General features: G+C 34.6%; 3 protein-coding genes across 3 annotated transcripts; 1 reads left to right on the top strand and 2 right to left on the bottom strand.

Annotated features, from left to right (window-relative positions):
• Positions 1-256: 256 nt before the first annotated feature.
• On the bottom strand, positions 257-5,882 carry LOC140753275 (tetratricopeptide repeat protein 27). Its single transcript, XM_073087761.1, has 12 exons — positions 5,691-5,882; positions 5,225-5,607; positions 4,774-5,032; positions 4,238-4,472; positions 3,778-4,002; positions 3,325-3,496; positions 3,108-3,183; positions 2,763-2,937; positions 2,215-2,401; positions 1,467-1,642; positions 638-785; positions 257-540 (listed from the first exon to the last, which is right to left on the bottom strand). The coding sequence occupies exons 1-12, from the start codon at positions 5,752-5,754 to the stop codon at positions 274-276; spliced, it is 2,367 nt and encodes a 788-aa protein (XP_072943862.1). The 5' UTR covers positions 5,755-5,882; the 3' UTR covers positions 257-273.
• Positions 5,883-6,141: 259 nt separating this feature from the next.
• Positions 6,142-9,520, top strand: LOC140753061 (uncharacterized). The gene is made up of 5 exons (XM_073087432.1): positions 6,142-6,319; positions 6,397-6,514; positions 6,602-6,795; positions 7,309-7,918; positions 8,002-9,520. The coding sequence occupies exons 1-5, from the start codon at positions 6,228-6,230 to the stop codon at positions 9,058-9,060; spliced, it is 2,073 nt and encodes a 690-aa protein (XP_072943533.1). The 5' UTR covers positions 6,142-6,227; the 3' UTR covers positions 9,061-9,520.
• Positions 9,250-11,608, bottom strand: LOC140753062 (uncharacterized). Its single transcript, XM_073087433.1, has 5 exons — positions 11,400-11,608; positions 11,120-11,259; positions 10,142-10,315; positions 9,670-9,824; positions 9,250-9,494 (listed from the first exon to the last, which is right to left on the bottom strand). Exons 1-5 carry the CDS (start codon positions 11,497-11,499, stop codon positions 9,446-9,448), a joined length of 618 nt encoding a protein of 205 aa, XP_072943534.1. The 5' UTR covers positions 11,500-11,608; the 3' UTR covers positions 9,250-9,445.
• Positions 11,609-13,598: the final 1,990 nt, after the last annotated feature.

The following is a 13,598-nucleotide window of genomic DNA, read 5'->3' as shown; positions in this document are numbered from 1 at the left end:
ACAAAAGTTGCCATATTTGTAGAGTGTAATGTTTTTAAGATATTTTCAGCTAGCAGTACTGGCAACACCCGCTAGTGATTTGCGCGGGAAAAAGATTAAGGATAAGGTGGAACATCAGTTACCGGTCCGCACAAACGGGCTTGTATCGTATTATTATTGTAACAAAACATAACATAACAGATAATATTCGTTTGAATAAATATCAGTCGAATCCTTAGGTACCAGTTTTAAATTTTTCTCGCTCGTAATAGTATAAAAATAAAATAAGATATTTTATAGCACAGATTTCATGTATTCTGTAATTTCATTGAATTGCACTTTTAATTCTTCAAGCAGATCCTTGGTTTCAGCCCAGTCCTGTTTCTCCGCAGCCCTGATGACCGCCTGTCCTGTAAGACGAGCTGATGACAGTTGCTGGTTGGCTTGGAGATGTTCCTTATCTTCTGCATCTTTTCTCGCTTTTAAACTGTACTCCAGCAGAAGTTGGACTAACTCTAATACCTTCTTGCATGTTTCTGGATTATTGGGCCAATTTCCACTCTAAAAAATAAAGTAAGGACAGTAAGTATAAGTGTAAATTTAATAAAAATATAATGATGTCTTTTTTATTCAAATTAGGTGAGGCTTTTTCGCATACCTGTGTAAATCCTCTGTATGCTTTCTGGAGACGCTGCGCTTTCAACAAATACGTGGGGCTCAAGTCAGAGTACAGTTGCCAAATTTCTGGATTATTCTGATGTATGGATGTGATGCGTCCAAATAATTCAAGGGCTCGTTTTCGTAACCTGTAATGAAAAGATACTGTGAAACTGTAGAAAAAGTATGCGCCTGTATATTTTATCCCACAAATGTTTATACAGATAGCAAATGCGAATGACAGACCGCCATAAACGAGCCACAAAAGGAATTGAAGGGGAGTGGAAGGAGCGTGATTCGACCTGGGACATAGCACCGCTCCAGCTATCTGTAGCATAAAACATTTCTTGCGCTTCAGTAAACTTGTGGATGGCCGCTGATTAACCTATGAGGCCTATATGTCTTCAGGAGTAAAAACGCATCCGCGGTTAGCTTCAGCTAGAATCAATGATTTTAGACTAAAATTATCGTGGAATTGAGACATTTTATTATGTAACGGGTACTCACGATATGCGTTGTTTAATTTCTTTATTGCCGATATTTCGACCCAAATGCATGAATCGTGGTCACAGCGAAACTGCGGTGGCGGGGAGAAACCGTTGAAAAGTACTAATGGTAGTTTTAACAATATCCGCAGCGTACTTTGCGTTATTTATGACTTGCATAAAATAACCACTGGATTCTATGTTTGGGCTAACTTAAAACCATCTCATACAGAAGAAGTCCATGGGTGGCAAAGACTTCTTACCTTTTCTTGCACTAAACGCTCATCTGTACCACCAATCTAATAATAAATAAATAAATTACTCAACCCTCTGCAATTCACGTACCTAGCAGCATTGTTCCCGTCCGCGTCCAAGCTGTCCTGCACGATGGCGCGCACCAGCAGCCTGAGCACCTCCACGTCCTCGTACTTGCGCTGCAGCTCCAGCAGCCGGTGGCAGCCGCGCATCACGTCCTCGAAGTTACCAGTGTCCATGCTCACTAGGATTACGTTTTCCCATAACTGGGGGACAAATACACAAAAATAACTTTTATACATTTCGAATTTGAAATAACTTGGAAGCAGCTAAATCTATTTCTGTTTAATAGCGGTAATTTTAAGCATTTTTGTTTTTTGATGTGAAAGTAAGAGACACTGTTTTTATATTGGTTTCAACATAAGGATATGAAGTTAACACATAAAGGAAAGACTGTGTACCTATAGCACAAATCATATTTGGGAATGACGAAAGATGTCATAGAAATAACGTAATACATGCATGTTCAATTGCTAATTTGGCACGCCTCGAAAGTGTTATTTTTTAAGTTTAATTTCATTAAAAAAACATACATATTCATTGTTCTAAAAAATCCTATTCATCTATGTCTGGAAAATAAACATTAAAAAATACAAACACTATGTTGAAATCCAATCAGAACATTTTTCACATCGTGATTTAATAATCATCCGCGTAAATTACACCATGATAGCCATTAAATAGCTGACACATTTGTCTGCCGTTTGAGCCATTTAATGGCTTTCTTCAATTACAAGGCGGTGAGATTTCTATACTTATCTATGGCTATCCCACTTACCTTCCAGTTATCGTAGTTGAACCTCAAGGCCTCCATGAGCGCGCGGTGCGCACGCGGCTTGTCCCCCTGCTGCACGTACACCTTGGCGAGGTTGTTCCACGCCTCGAACGTGTTCGGCTGCAGGTAAGTGTACATGCGGTAAGCTCGCGCCGATAGATCCCAGTTCTCTGCACTTAGTGCTGCGTACCTGGTAACAATTTTTGGATGAAACGATAAAGTTTGCTTTTTGTTCTAGGTTTGGGTGATTTTTGTATATCCATGTCGCCTGCTATACAGGGTATTATTAAGTGGAACTTTGGGTATGGATGTGTGAGATTGAAAAGGTTTTTTTTCACGAAATTGTTTCATGAATATTAAAAACAGAAGTGTCCTGAATCTACACAAGAGAGTAATCAACTGTTATTAAGGACAAAGGTATAATTTTATCAGTTTGCCCATTTATGGAATTTGTTACATATACCCATACATAACATTGTCTGGTGGGGTAATATGTACATATGTTTTTATACACACTACAGGTAAATCTTATCTGATAAAAAACAACCTACCCTAATCTCAACCAAACAGTCTCCTGTATAGAGTTGATTTCCACAGACTTCTCGTAGTGCGGTATGCACTCCTCATACTTCTTGTGGTCGAACAGGAAGTTGCCCCAGTGTCGCTGGGCGCGGCTGCTCTTGAAATTCGAAAACTCCCAAGCTTTTTCATAATAACTGACATCATCTGGAAATTTTAATAAAATAAGTTATACAAAGGTACCTATATACTATAGGAGTACATAGGCATTAAGGCATTAACAGTATTAATTAGTAATGTTAGTATTAACTTTAGTCCTAAATATTTAATGGCATAGAAATTGATTGCCACATAATAAATTTAAAAATAATTATTACCTGTAGCATCACCGAGAAGGCAATATAGTTTTACAGTTGGTTTCACATCTAATTGTTGCTGAATTACTTCCGCCGCCTGAAACAATAATAAACCACTCCTATATTATTGTGGTAATGGCTCGGATACATATGATAACACAATAAGCATATGATATAATATGAATAACAATTATTGTAAGACAAAATTGATTAAAAAAAAATCAAATAAAATCTTAACCTTATGTCTCAACTGCAGCATGGTGTAGCAGACAATGACGTCCTCCCAGAGCTGCACCCTTTGGTACTCCTCGAGAGCCGCTTTCACAAGCCCCAGGCTAAGGTACAAGTCTGCTAGTTGCTGTCTCCATGTCCAAGCCGGCGGCAGCCCAGATGCCCAAAGATATGATAACCTAGAACATTCAATATAATATCAGAGGATAAATGCATACACTCTATGTAATAATAACTTATGATTCTTAAGGCACACGCAAATTCACGAAAACACAAACTCAATACAGTCACACACACACGTACAAATAAGCGCGTGTGCGAGCTTGCTCTTATGCAAGCATAAACGCACACATGCATTCACACTCACTAATTAAAACAACACATACAAACACACATACAGATGTATGTGTGTTTGTACTTACATAGGAGTTGTTTTTTAGATAACAAAGTATTAAAATACCTGCTAGTTGGTGACACGCCAGTCTTATCGTTAACGATAGTTTCACACTGCAGCATGGCGCGCTCGACGGTCCGCTTGTGTGTGGCCTCCACTTTACAGCGGATCAGCAGCGAGGCCACGCGCGTCGACCAGGGGCCCCTCTTTTGTAGCAAAACTGCCTCAATGTACGGCTGCAACTCCTCCGTCATCAAGTCATCCTTGGGCTGGCTCTTCTGGATATACTGACTGTGGATACACAAATGAGAAATCAAATATAACCTTTTGTTTTGTCTGTTTGTGATATAATAATTTCTTGCCTCCTTTTAATAACTATGCATTTTATATGGCACAGCCTATAATATCAAAACAAAAAGAACATTTCAATTTTTTCCACTAATAAAAACTTTATACAATATCAAGTAATTGAAAGTATTTAAAATGTGAAGTGGCTGTATGATATTTTTTAATAATTATAACTTACACTGTCAACAAGCATAAAGTTTGCTCTAAACTTGGCAACTCAGCCTGACTGATTTGTTCATTGAACTGAATTTTATTCAGTCTAACATCATCTTGCAACTCTATCTCTGGAGGGAGCTCAGAGTTCCCGTGAGTCTGCTCTGCTGATGTTCGCTCCATGCTGGAATCTAGTTCGCTGGTCAGCGCCAACTGGGGTAGTGCTTCTTGTTGGAACTTTGTTCTTTTGCCCAAAATTCCTGTAACATTTAATAAGGAAAATTTTTATGAAATGTATAAAAAATGCTGTAATAGTTATGTTATTGGTTATACTGGTGGTCCAAGGTTTGAATTCCAGATTAGTTTCTCGGATTCTTTCAAGGTGTGTACAAACTTGTGTATTAGAAATTAACTCTTACTTATTTTGATTGTAAATGAAAACACTATTAAAGAATCTAATAACTTGAGAGACTTTAAGGATCTAATACCAATCCACATATTATTTGATATAGGGTTATAACACAAATTATTATAATAAAAAGAGCCAAACATAATACAAACCCGTTAATTCTAGCTTCAAACCAGCAAGTTCTCTAGCCTTTAGTAAATACTCCTCAACCTTCTGAATTCTGCCATAAATCAGATAAGCCTGAGCTATCTCTGTATATAACAACACTTTCAACCTAGAGTTATCTAGAGTTTGTGACATATTGCACAGTTTAGCTATGATGAACTCTAGCTCAGTGAATAATGTTGCACTTGTATCTTCTAAAGCTCTTTGATGGGTCACCTTACTACGAAGACACCACCAAAGATTAACCTGTAATTATGAACATTAATATAAGAAAAATACAGTTCATTTAAATTACCTACAAACAAAAATGTTGTGAATATAGGACTGCTAAAAATTTTGTAATAATTACAAACATGTATATGAAATTGTTTACTGTTTGTTTCTACATGTGACTATATTAATAAGCTTAAAATTTTTCCAGTCAAAAAATATCCTTACCATATTTTGTTCCACTGAGTAAAGTACTGCAAATATTTGAGTAGAAAAATATAGCAATTCAGGGTACAGTATGTTCACATACAACGGCTCAGAGTCTCTCTGCAGCTTCACAACCACATCTACACCCTCCGGCCAAGCCATTTCAAAGTATTCCTCCAGGAATAACTCTTTTGGGTGAGCATTCCAGTTCCTGTCGCAAAACGTTAAGAATGCACTAATAGCAATTTGCAAGACTTTGTCCAAAACTTCTTCATTTCCTTTGTATCCTTTTAAAATATGTTTCAGAGCATCTGTCTCTAGTCCACTTGTGATGAGCTCTTTGCATAATGTAATATAGTCAATGGACCAATCTCCCGACCATAATTTTTTTACACACTCATGACCTGAAAGGTGTTTACAAAATTAAAACAAATCCGGTAGTTTTACTTTATCTAAAGTTATTAAAAAGTTAAAAGTATGCTCTTACTTGAATCTTCAATTTGGACATCATAGTTACATAAATAAAACCATTTATCCCCTTCTGCTTGCATTGTTGTATTTTTGCACGTTTGTGGGCATTTACTCAATAACAGTTAAATTTTAATTAAGAGTTTTATAAAGTACTTCTCATCATAACATATGATATTGACACTTATAACCTCAAAAAAACAAAATACAAATCCTTGTACTCCCTAGGAATGTTCGTCCAGAAATATGTAATAAACAAAATTCCGGTTAGCAAAAATCCAGTAGCAATAATCTGTCTTAATAATATGAGGAATAAAATAAGTCAATCAAAAGTATTTTTAAAAATGATTTTAATGCAAGGACCATAGAGATTGAGAAGGCGATGTGTATTATATTTTTAATCTACATTTTATAAAGCAGCATGTCACTTTATGGTTATAGCCATATTTCTTTTTAATCTATATCTGTGGTTAAGTCATGGTGGGCGGTTGTACTTTTTAGGTTAGTGAATATAGAAATATGATTTTATAAAATATATAACAAACCCGCAAGGAAAATGAAATTTCGTCAGCAAATGGAATCAATCTTGATTACTATAACCGCTATTCTATGCACAATACTACTTTTGAAACTACTTTTCAATTTGCGGTAAGTAAATAAGAGGTTATGAGTATCGCTTTCCCGCCTGATAATAAATGTTTAATAATGATATATTTTGCTTACAGGGCGGCATTAGTTTGGCGAGTGAATTGTTGGTTTTGTAATAGCAACTTCTGGGTGAAATTTTTAAATAGAAATAGTTGGGTTTGTCCAAAATGTGAACAGTATAATGGATTCACTAAGGTATGTATTTTACGTTACACGTATTGATATTATGTCTTTTCTGATAAAATGTTTCACTTATTTAATATGTTTTTTTTTTGTTTTAAGGACGGTGATTATAATAAAGTATTAAATTCGAGTATAGACCATAGTTGCAAGTCTCCCAAAGTGTTTCAGAGGAGCCCCCCCAGGAATGGCTTGTGTAAGATGTGCAACATCAATCAACAGCTCAAGGTGACACAACTCGCAAATTTTGTTCCTATGAATGATAACAATTATGACCATGAGATAGACAATTACAGGTATGTTTAGTATTTTCTTTTATTTTTTAGTAATTTCTAGTCGTTCAGTATTATTATATTTTAGTAACATACAATATAGTTAAAATACACAATATCTTATGTATCATTATGTATTTCAAATTTTGTTATTGAGGAAAATTATTTCATATTTTGTAATGTAATAAATGGAAATAACATGGTAATTGCTATATTGCTATAAATAACTTTAGTGATTGGTGTTTAATTTCCTTCATCAATAAATAATATTTGTATTACTGATACATAAGTGAATTTCTTATGGATTGTTGACTTTTAAATAACATTATTTCTATATGTATTTTTTACTTATTAATTATAATTTTTATATTCGCCTTATTGTGCAAATCTGGTATCTCTCTGTTATCATAGTTTGTTTATGTTCTTATCAGTCCCAACTGTTGAATTTACACTTACAGTTTTAATTTACATTTGTCCTATGGAGTTTTAAATTTTGGTAATTCAAAAATTTACCTTATGACTGTTTGTACATTTCAGGTTGCAACTGGAAAAAGCTTATAAATTATGTAGTCCATGCAAAAAGGTGTTGCAAATGAAATTGCATAAAGAAAAAGAAACCCTGCTGGGTTCCAAACTACTGGAAACAAGGACGCCAGAGAGAAAAAACCAAAAAGAAAAAGAGAATCAAGATAATCGCTTAAGAAACTTCGTAAACAGTACCTCTGCATCAATCGCTGGAGCACTTGTTATATTAGTTGCCCTCGAGTGCTACAGCAATGCAATGAAACACAAGAATTTATCTAGTACAATATATAATATAAAAGAAATAGTGTACAGTCTTCTGGAAAGAATTATCAATATTGTTAAAATGAAGACTTTACTGACATTCCCTACGCTGGAAAATTATAATGACATAAAAAATACTATGAATTTAGATATGTTGGAAAGCTTTAATACAGGACTCAATGATATGGCACAGAAAGCATTAGCAGGCTGTGTGTGTTTGATACAGATTATAGGAATTATTCAGAATACAAATAAATTAAAATATACTATTAGTATTGACTTACTGTGGTTTGTGTTCGTTGTTGCATCCCTGATGCACAGGGATGTGCCTGTAGAGCCACTTTTTATGAGTTTAATTAAGGTATGTTTTTATTAAATATTGCTACTTGATGTAATTTTAAAATAACTCAATTGTATAACTATAAACTTCATTTATTGTTTCAGTTGGCAAGTACTTCTGCAGTATTTTTAGTTTATAGGCATATGACAACTAAGACTGGAAAGTTGACAAAAAATGTGATGAGAAAACCCATTTCGCCGAGAAAAATGAAGAATCTTGTCAATGGGACAGTAAATTCTAAAATAAGCAATGAAGACAATGTATCTTCTGATACTGATGATGATGTATCTCTTAGTAAATTTGGATTGCATAATCTAACAGAATCTTCCAATGAAACTATCAGTCCAGTAAATAAAAGTTTATTTAATGGGAGGTCATTCACCCCCCGGACTGACAGTGTGTGGGGCAAACCGAAACTGAACTCTACCTTTTGCGTAAATTCCGCTCTCGGTAGTCCGACTCCTCTATCTGATACAGTATTTATTAAACCCTCCTTTAATAGGTATCAAAAATTGACAAAGGACGATTCTGATTCAGACTTGGATGAAAGCATTAGTTCCTTGTGTATAAGTAGTCCAAAAAAGAGAGTTTCTAATAAAAATTCTATATTCACGTTGCGGAAATTCACGGCGTCTCCTAATTTCGTCACTCCGATGCCAATGAATCGCGCGAGACCTCTAATTTCTCCAAGCAAGCTGGGACACAGCACCTCATGGGTCGCAGGCGGGTACTGGGGCTCCGAGGGCGATAGACAGATATTTAATATTAACGGTAGCCGCTCTTCAAGTCAAAGTTCGGGGTTTGAATCGCAAGCGTCTAGTATGAATCAGAGGAATATTTTCTCGCAGCCGCCATCCCGGGAGGAGTCCGATTGCGGCGAGCCAGACAGAACGTCAATGTTGTTGGACCGCTTCCAAAATTGTAATACAAGCAATTTCAACTTCCAAAATCCACAATCTTTTACGCCCATAAGTTCGCCAGTGTTTCCTCAAATGCAATACAATAATCACGTTCAAATACCTCAGCCCCAATTTGCTCAGCAAACGTTTGCTCCTCAAAATATGTTCGGCCAGCAACAGTTTGCCCCAAACAATATGTTCAAAGCCCCTGGCGGGTCCAGACTGATCAAACTGCCTCAAGTCAATTCTTTCACGTCTCGCTAATGCTCGTTTAGCTCAACTGCTAGTCAGTCTCGACGTTACTAATTCTTTTGACTAATATATATTTTTTGCCTTTTTATTCTTTGATCAATTTTTTACTAAAGTGTCCATGAACTGCCATTATGTTAAGAATCTTGTTAAGTTATATCACGTACATTAGTTTGTAAGCTGTAAGCCGTTATTAGTATGTAAAGATCGTGAGTAAACTTAGTGTTAAGACTATTTGCTGATCTCGTGTTGGTGCCAGGTGATGGCGATATGAAAGCATTAAGAATTATTGTATTGTTACAATTTTTATATGGACGTCACTGTCCTATTTCGAACAAAATGTGATATTAAAGACTAGTAATGTTTCCAAATGTGAAAAAAAAAATGATTCTTGATGTTATCATTGTTTTGATTTTGTCATCTTAAAACGGAAACTTTTTGTGAAGCTCCTGGAATAAAGTGGTACAAAAAGTTATTTATTTTTTATTTTACATTTATACATTTTTATAAAGCGATTTATCTTTATTTCTTATAATCTATGTTATCGTGATTTCTAGGTTGGTATCCTAACTAATTAGGGAGCAGTTTTTAAATTGTTGTTACGGCAAACTCCACAATACTCACGAATTACGCGCCTTCCTCTCGCACCTTTGTAAGTATTGATGGGGTTGTGGGGGTACATAGGTATCTTCGTAAAGAGTTGAAGCATAGTCTGATACATCTGTGCATGCCCATTCATGTTGAAGATATTCTCTTAACCCCCATTCAGTCACATTGCCCTAACAAAAATAGGACTTTAGTTAAAAAATTGCCTTCGTTTATTCAGGGTTATTCATTTGTTGTTATTTACAATCATCAGGATTCAAGGTTACAGTAAAATGAAGTATTTTATAAAAATAACAAAACAAAACCAGCACTACCTTGCTGCGCCAGTGCTGATTAGCAAACAATGTGACTTCATGCTAACGGACAGATGGATGAAGACACTACACTACACGTATAGACACGCTCTTGTGCTTTTCTAAAAATCCCTGTACTAGGATTATTTGCTTTTTACGATTAAGCTCATAAGGACCTGAAGAAAAATATTACGTACAAAACATTTCATGAGGTCAGGCTGTGGGTAGAACTGATGAGCGCTTCTCTTATAATACCTCTGGGCTGGTCCGCACAAGGGCTTAGGCACGTGATTGTATACTAGGTCAGTAGTGGTGGCAAAGTTACCGCAGGCGTCGTGGCTATCGTGGCGTATTATTGTTTGTAAGTTACCCTTAAATAGTCAGAAAGCGAACAATTCATTATTTCAATAAACAACAGTATTATAATATATTCTTGATATGTTTTTAAATTATATAAAGGATGAGTGCAAGTGGTAATAAATATTGACTAAACATTAAGCAGGATACCAGAGGTAATCGCACTACGTGGGAATGTTTCGTGAGCTATTGCTGATTCGAGATGTACACGTGGTTAATTACGCCATTAATACCTATTTGTGAGCGTTGTATAAAAGCAGTGATAGCCTAGTGGTTAAGAAACTCGTACTCTTGATCGAGGGGTCCGAGGTTCAAATCCCAGGCACGTACTTCTGATTTTTCAAAGTGCGCATTAGAAATAATTATCACTTGCTTAAAAGGTAAAGGAAAACATAGTGAGGAAAGCTGCATCCTTCAGATATCTTAAAAAAAAGTTTTGAAAGGTATGTGAAGTCTTGGCCATCGCGGTGGACTTTGGCTTTATCCTTCTCATTCTGAGAGGAGACCTGTGCCCAGCAGTGGGACATTAATAGGTTGATGATGATGATAAAAAATCTATTTCCATTTAACGTCTCTTATACAAAATATAAGACAAGTTAAATGGAATTAGATTTTTTAACTAAAAGAAAACGTTGTTTACAAATTAGATGAGCAAGTTACGGTGATGCCTTTCTTATCTACTTTTTTAGCTTTAGGCATCATCATAATGTTAAGCTGAGCCAGTGGTGCTTCTGCGCATATGACTCCGTAATGTTAATAAATTCAAAATTAAATATTGAATTAATTGATTCGTAGTAAATAGTTATTTAATACAATACCTGCAGACCGTTCAGCTTGTTTTGTCTAAAATCCTGTTGGCGTAGTTCAGGCTTTAATTTTTCGTAGTCTATCTTCTCTTTAGGTGGGAAATAGAGAGTTCCACCTTTCGGGCATTCAATCCTATCTTCGACCCAGTTGCCTATATACAAAAATTAGTTTTAGGGATGTACATTTCTGGCATTTTCTCGCACTTGAAAAGTCTTTTAATTGAGAAGAGTTTCAATCCATACCCTAATATTTAATATCATACTTGATGATGAATAGGTTACATTTCCCTACCTAACAAAACTCCAGTGTTAAAAACCGGCCCGGGCCTTAGGGCTTTTGCGATCGCTTCAGCTCTAGTCGGAGACTTCGCACGAGTAGTTATTGTCGCCATATTGTTAAATCATATGAAATGTTGAATAACAAATAGTTAATTTAAGAACATAAATTATAGCAACCTATTATAATGTTGATTTATATTAAAATGTCAATTTTGAATAATCAAAGTCCAAAGAGAAACAGAAAAAATATTATAACAGATTATAGGTAATTAATTATGGCCGCAACATTAAATATTTGGTAATTAAAATAAGCATGCAATAATAATTCTATTCATAAACGTGGGTATGGGGGACAAACTACTCTGCAAATTGGAATGCAATCACTATATTGCAATGTGCAATGCACATGTTCCTCCGATATAATTTTTTATGCTTGAAATATAAGGTCTAAATAAAACAATTAAAAATCAGTTTAAAAAAAATATAATATTAATGGGGGATTATTTTCTTCTCATTACCTAGAGCTAAATGAAAACTTCATATTCAGTACATGAACACTTTGAAGGCAACAATTATTTATAAATCATGTTTAGTAAAAATATATATATATATTATTATATAAAATTAAATAATGACAACAATAACTTAATTTATAACATTTTTAAAGTATTCTAAAGACATATTACACATTCACCAATATTTACAGCAGCCTTCGTAGTTGATTAATACATGTTACAGCTTTATTTTGAATAATCATAGCTTGTTGGGAGTTCTTTTAAGTTAATAGAAGATTGTTAAGATGCCTACAGACCTAATTGATCAGCTTTGTACGCTATTTTTGATCAAATTAGTTTATTTTTCATCACATAGTATAGTGTTTAGTTTGAGTATCGGAATGATAATGTTGTTGGTAAATATCCACATATATTACTGCAATTGAACAATACACTCCTTATTAATAATAGAAGAGGTCTATAAGCATTGTGAGATGTGACATTAAATGTAAGTCAAGTAGATTAATTCATTCCGTCTCCATAGGCAAGGCAATGTTTTGTTTGGGTAATGTCTGCAGTAATGCATTTAGTTGATTTTCCAGAGGACCTGCTTGCTGTACAATATTTTTAACATTTTTTTCTACTTGTAGTAAATCTTGGTTGATGATTTCCATGTTCTGAAAAAAGATTAGTATTTGGTAATAGTAACAATACCTAAAAATGAATACGGAAAAATTACGTAAAGAATTTTCTTTTGAGAATCACTAACACCTTAAATGCTAAATAGGAAGCATTCTGACTTTCAAAGAATTGGGATAGGTTTCTTATTACATCGTTTACTTCATGTAAAAATGGATATATATGTAGGTAATGGCTACTTGCCTCTATCATTGATGTGTACAAGTGTTTGAAGTTTTTGTCGCTGTATCGAATAAAACCACTAACATTAGATTCAGTATCTGATGGCATGGAAGTCATTTTAAAAGAACGATCGTTAATTTTTTAAATATGTAGAAAGACGCGATCTGTAAAGCAAGCAATCGCAGCAAATCTTATAAACTCATAACTATGAAAAGTATCAACATTGAACAAATCGGAACGGTAAAAACGTTCAATTCAGTTTAACACATTGATTGACGTAATTTTGTTGTTTGACGTTTGTTTTTGACTTTGACATCTAAATTTGTCAAGTACAGATTAATAATAATAGTCGTTTATGGTTTTATGGGAGGCCTATGTCCAGCAGTGGACCTCATAAGGCTGATGGATGGATGGATGGATGGATGGTTTTATGCAACTGATGTGCGAATTTTATTTTACATTGAATCGTCATTTTGTTATGAAATTAATGTAAAATAATATCTTTCATGTTAGGAGGTTTTTAGTAAACGTTAAATGAAATTTATTATTAAAATCTTTTTTTTGATATCTTGATATTTTTTTTTTTCATTACGATTATTTATTTATAAAGCATACTCACTTCTTTCAACAAAATGCATAAAATCCATTGTACTTACGTACTTTCAAGGTAAAACTTATGTTCTGCGGATGTGTAGAACATAATTTTTCGTATAAAATAAATTTCTAAACGAGAACAAAATGTCATGTCATGTCGGTATTATTTTTTCTGCAGTAAAAATATGTCTTAGATGTACCATACAGCCAATCAGAGTGTTTTATAATAATCTCAAAGCTTTCCTATTGGTGGCATTTAGCTC

This window comes from Epargyreus clarus, unplaced genomic scaffold, assembly GCF_041222505.1.
Source record: "Epargyreus clarus isolate Ecla_fem2 unplaced genomic scaffold, WU_Ecla_fem_2.2 ptg000026l, whole genome shotgun sequence".
Taxonomy (NCBI): domain Eukaryota; kingdom Metazoa; phylum Arthropoda; class Insecta; order Lepidoptera; family Hesperiidae; genus Epargyreus; species Epargyreus clarus.
This window is presented reverse-complemented; position numbering and strand designations above follow the sequence as displayed.

What these genes read in the sequence shown, in the direction of transcription:
- LOC140753061 (XM_073087432.1), top strand. Translation starts at nt 6,228, where the DNA reads ATGAAATTTCGTCAGCAAATGGAATCAATCTTGATTACTATAACCGCT. An exon ending in AAACTACTTTTCAATTTGCG is followed by an intron (nt 6,320 to 6,396) that starts GTAAGTAAATAA and finishes TTTTGCTTACAG; the next exon opens with GGCGGCATTAGTTTGGCGAG. An exon ending in CATGAGATAGACAATTACAG is followed by an intron (nt 6,796 to 7,308) that starts GTATGTTTAGTA and finishes TGTACATTTCAG; the next exon opens with GTTGCAACTGGAAAAAGCTT.
- LOC140753275 (XM_073087761.1), bottom strand. Translation starts at nt 5,754, where the DNA reads ATGCAAGCAGAAGGGGATAAATGGTTTTATTTATGTAACTATGATGTC. An exon ending in TTTGAAGCTAGAATTAACGG is followed by an intron (nt 4,473 to 4,773) that starts GTTTGTATTATG and finishes TAAATGTTACAG; the next exon opens with GAATTTTGGGCAAAAGAACA. An exon ending in ACTGTTTGGTTGAGATTAGG is followed by an intron (nt 2,402 to 2,762) that starts GTAGGTTGTTTT and finishes AATTGTTACCAG; the next exon opens with GTACGCAGCACTAAGTGCAG.
- LOC140753062 (XM_073087433.1), bottom strand. Translation starts at nt 11,499, where the DNA reads ATGGCGACAATAACTACTCGTGCGAAGTCTCCGACTAGAGCTGAAGCG. An exon ending in ACAAGCTGAACGGTCTGCAG is followed by an intron (nt 10,316 to 11,119) that starts GTATTGTATTAA and finishes TGACTATTTAAG; the next exon opens with GGTAACTTACAAACAATAAT. An exon ending in GAGAGGAAGGCGCGTAATTC is followed by an intron (nt 9,495 to 9,669) that starts GTGAGTATTGTG and finishes ACTTTATTCCAG; the next exon opens with GAGCTTCACAAAAAGTTTCC.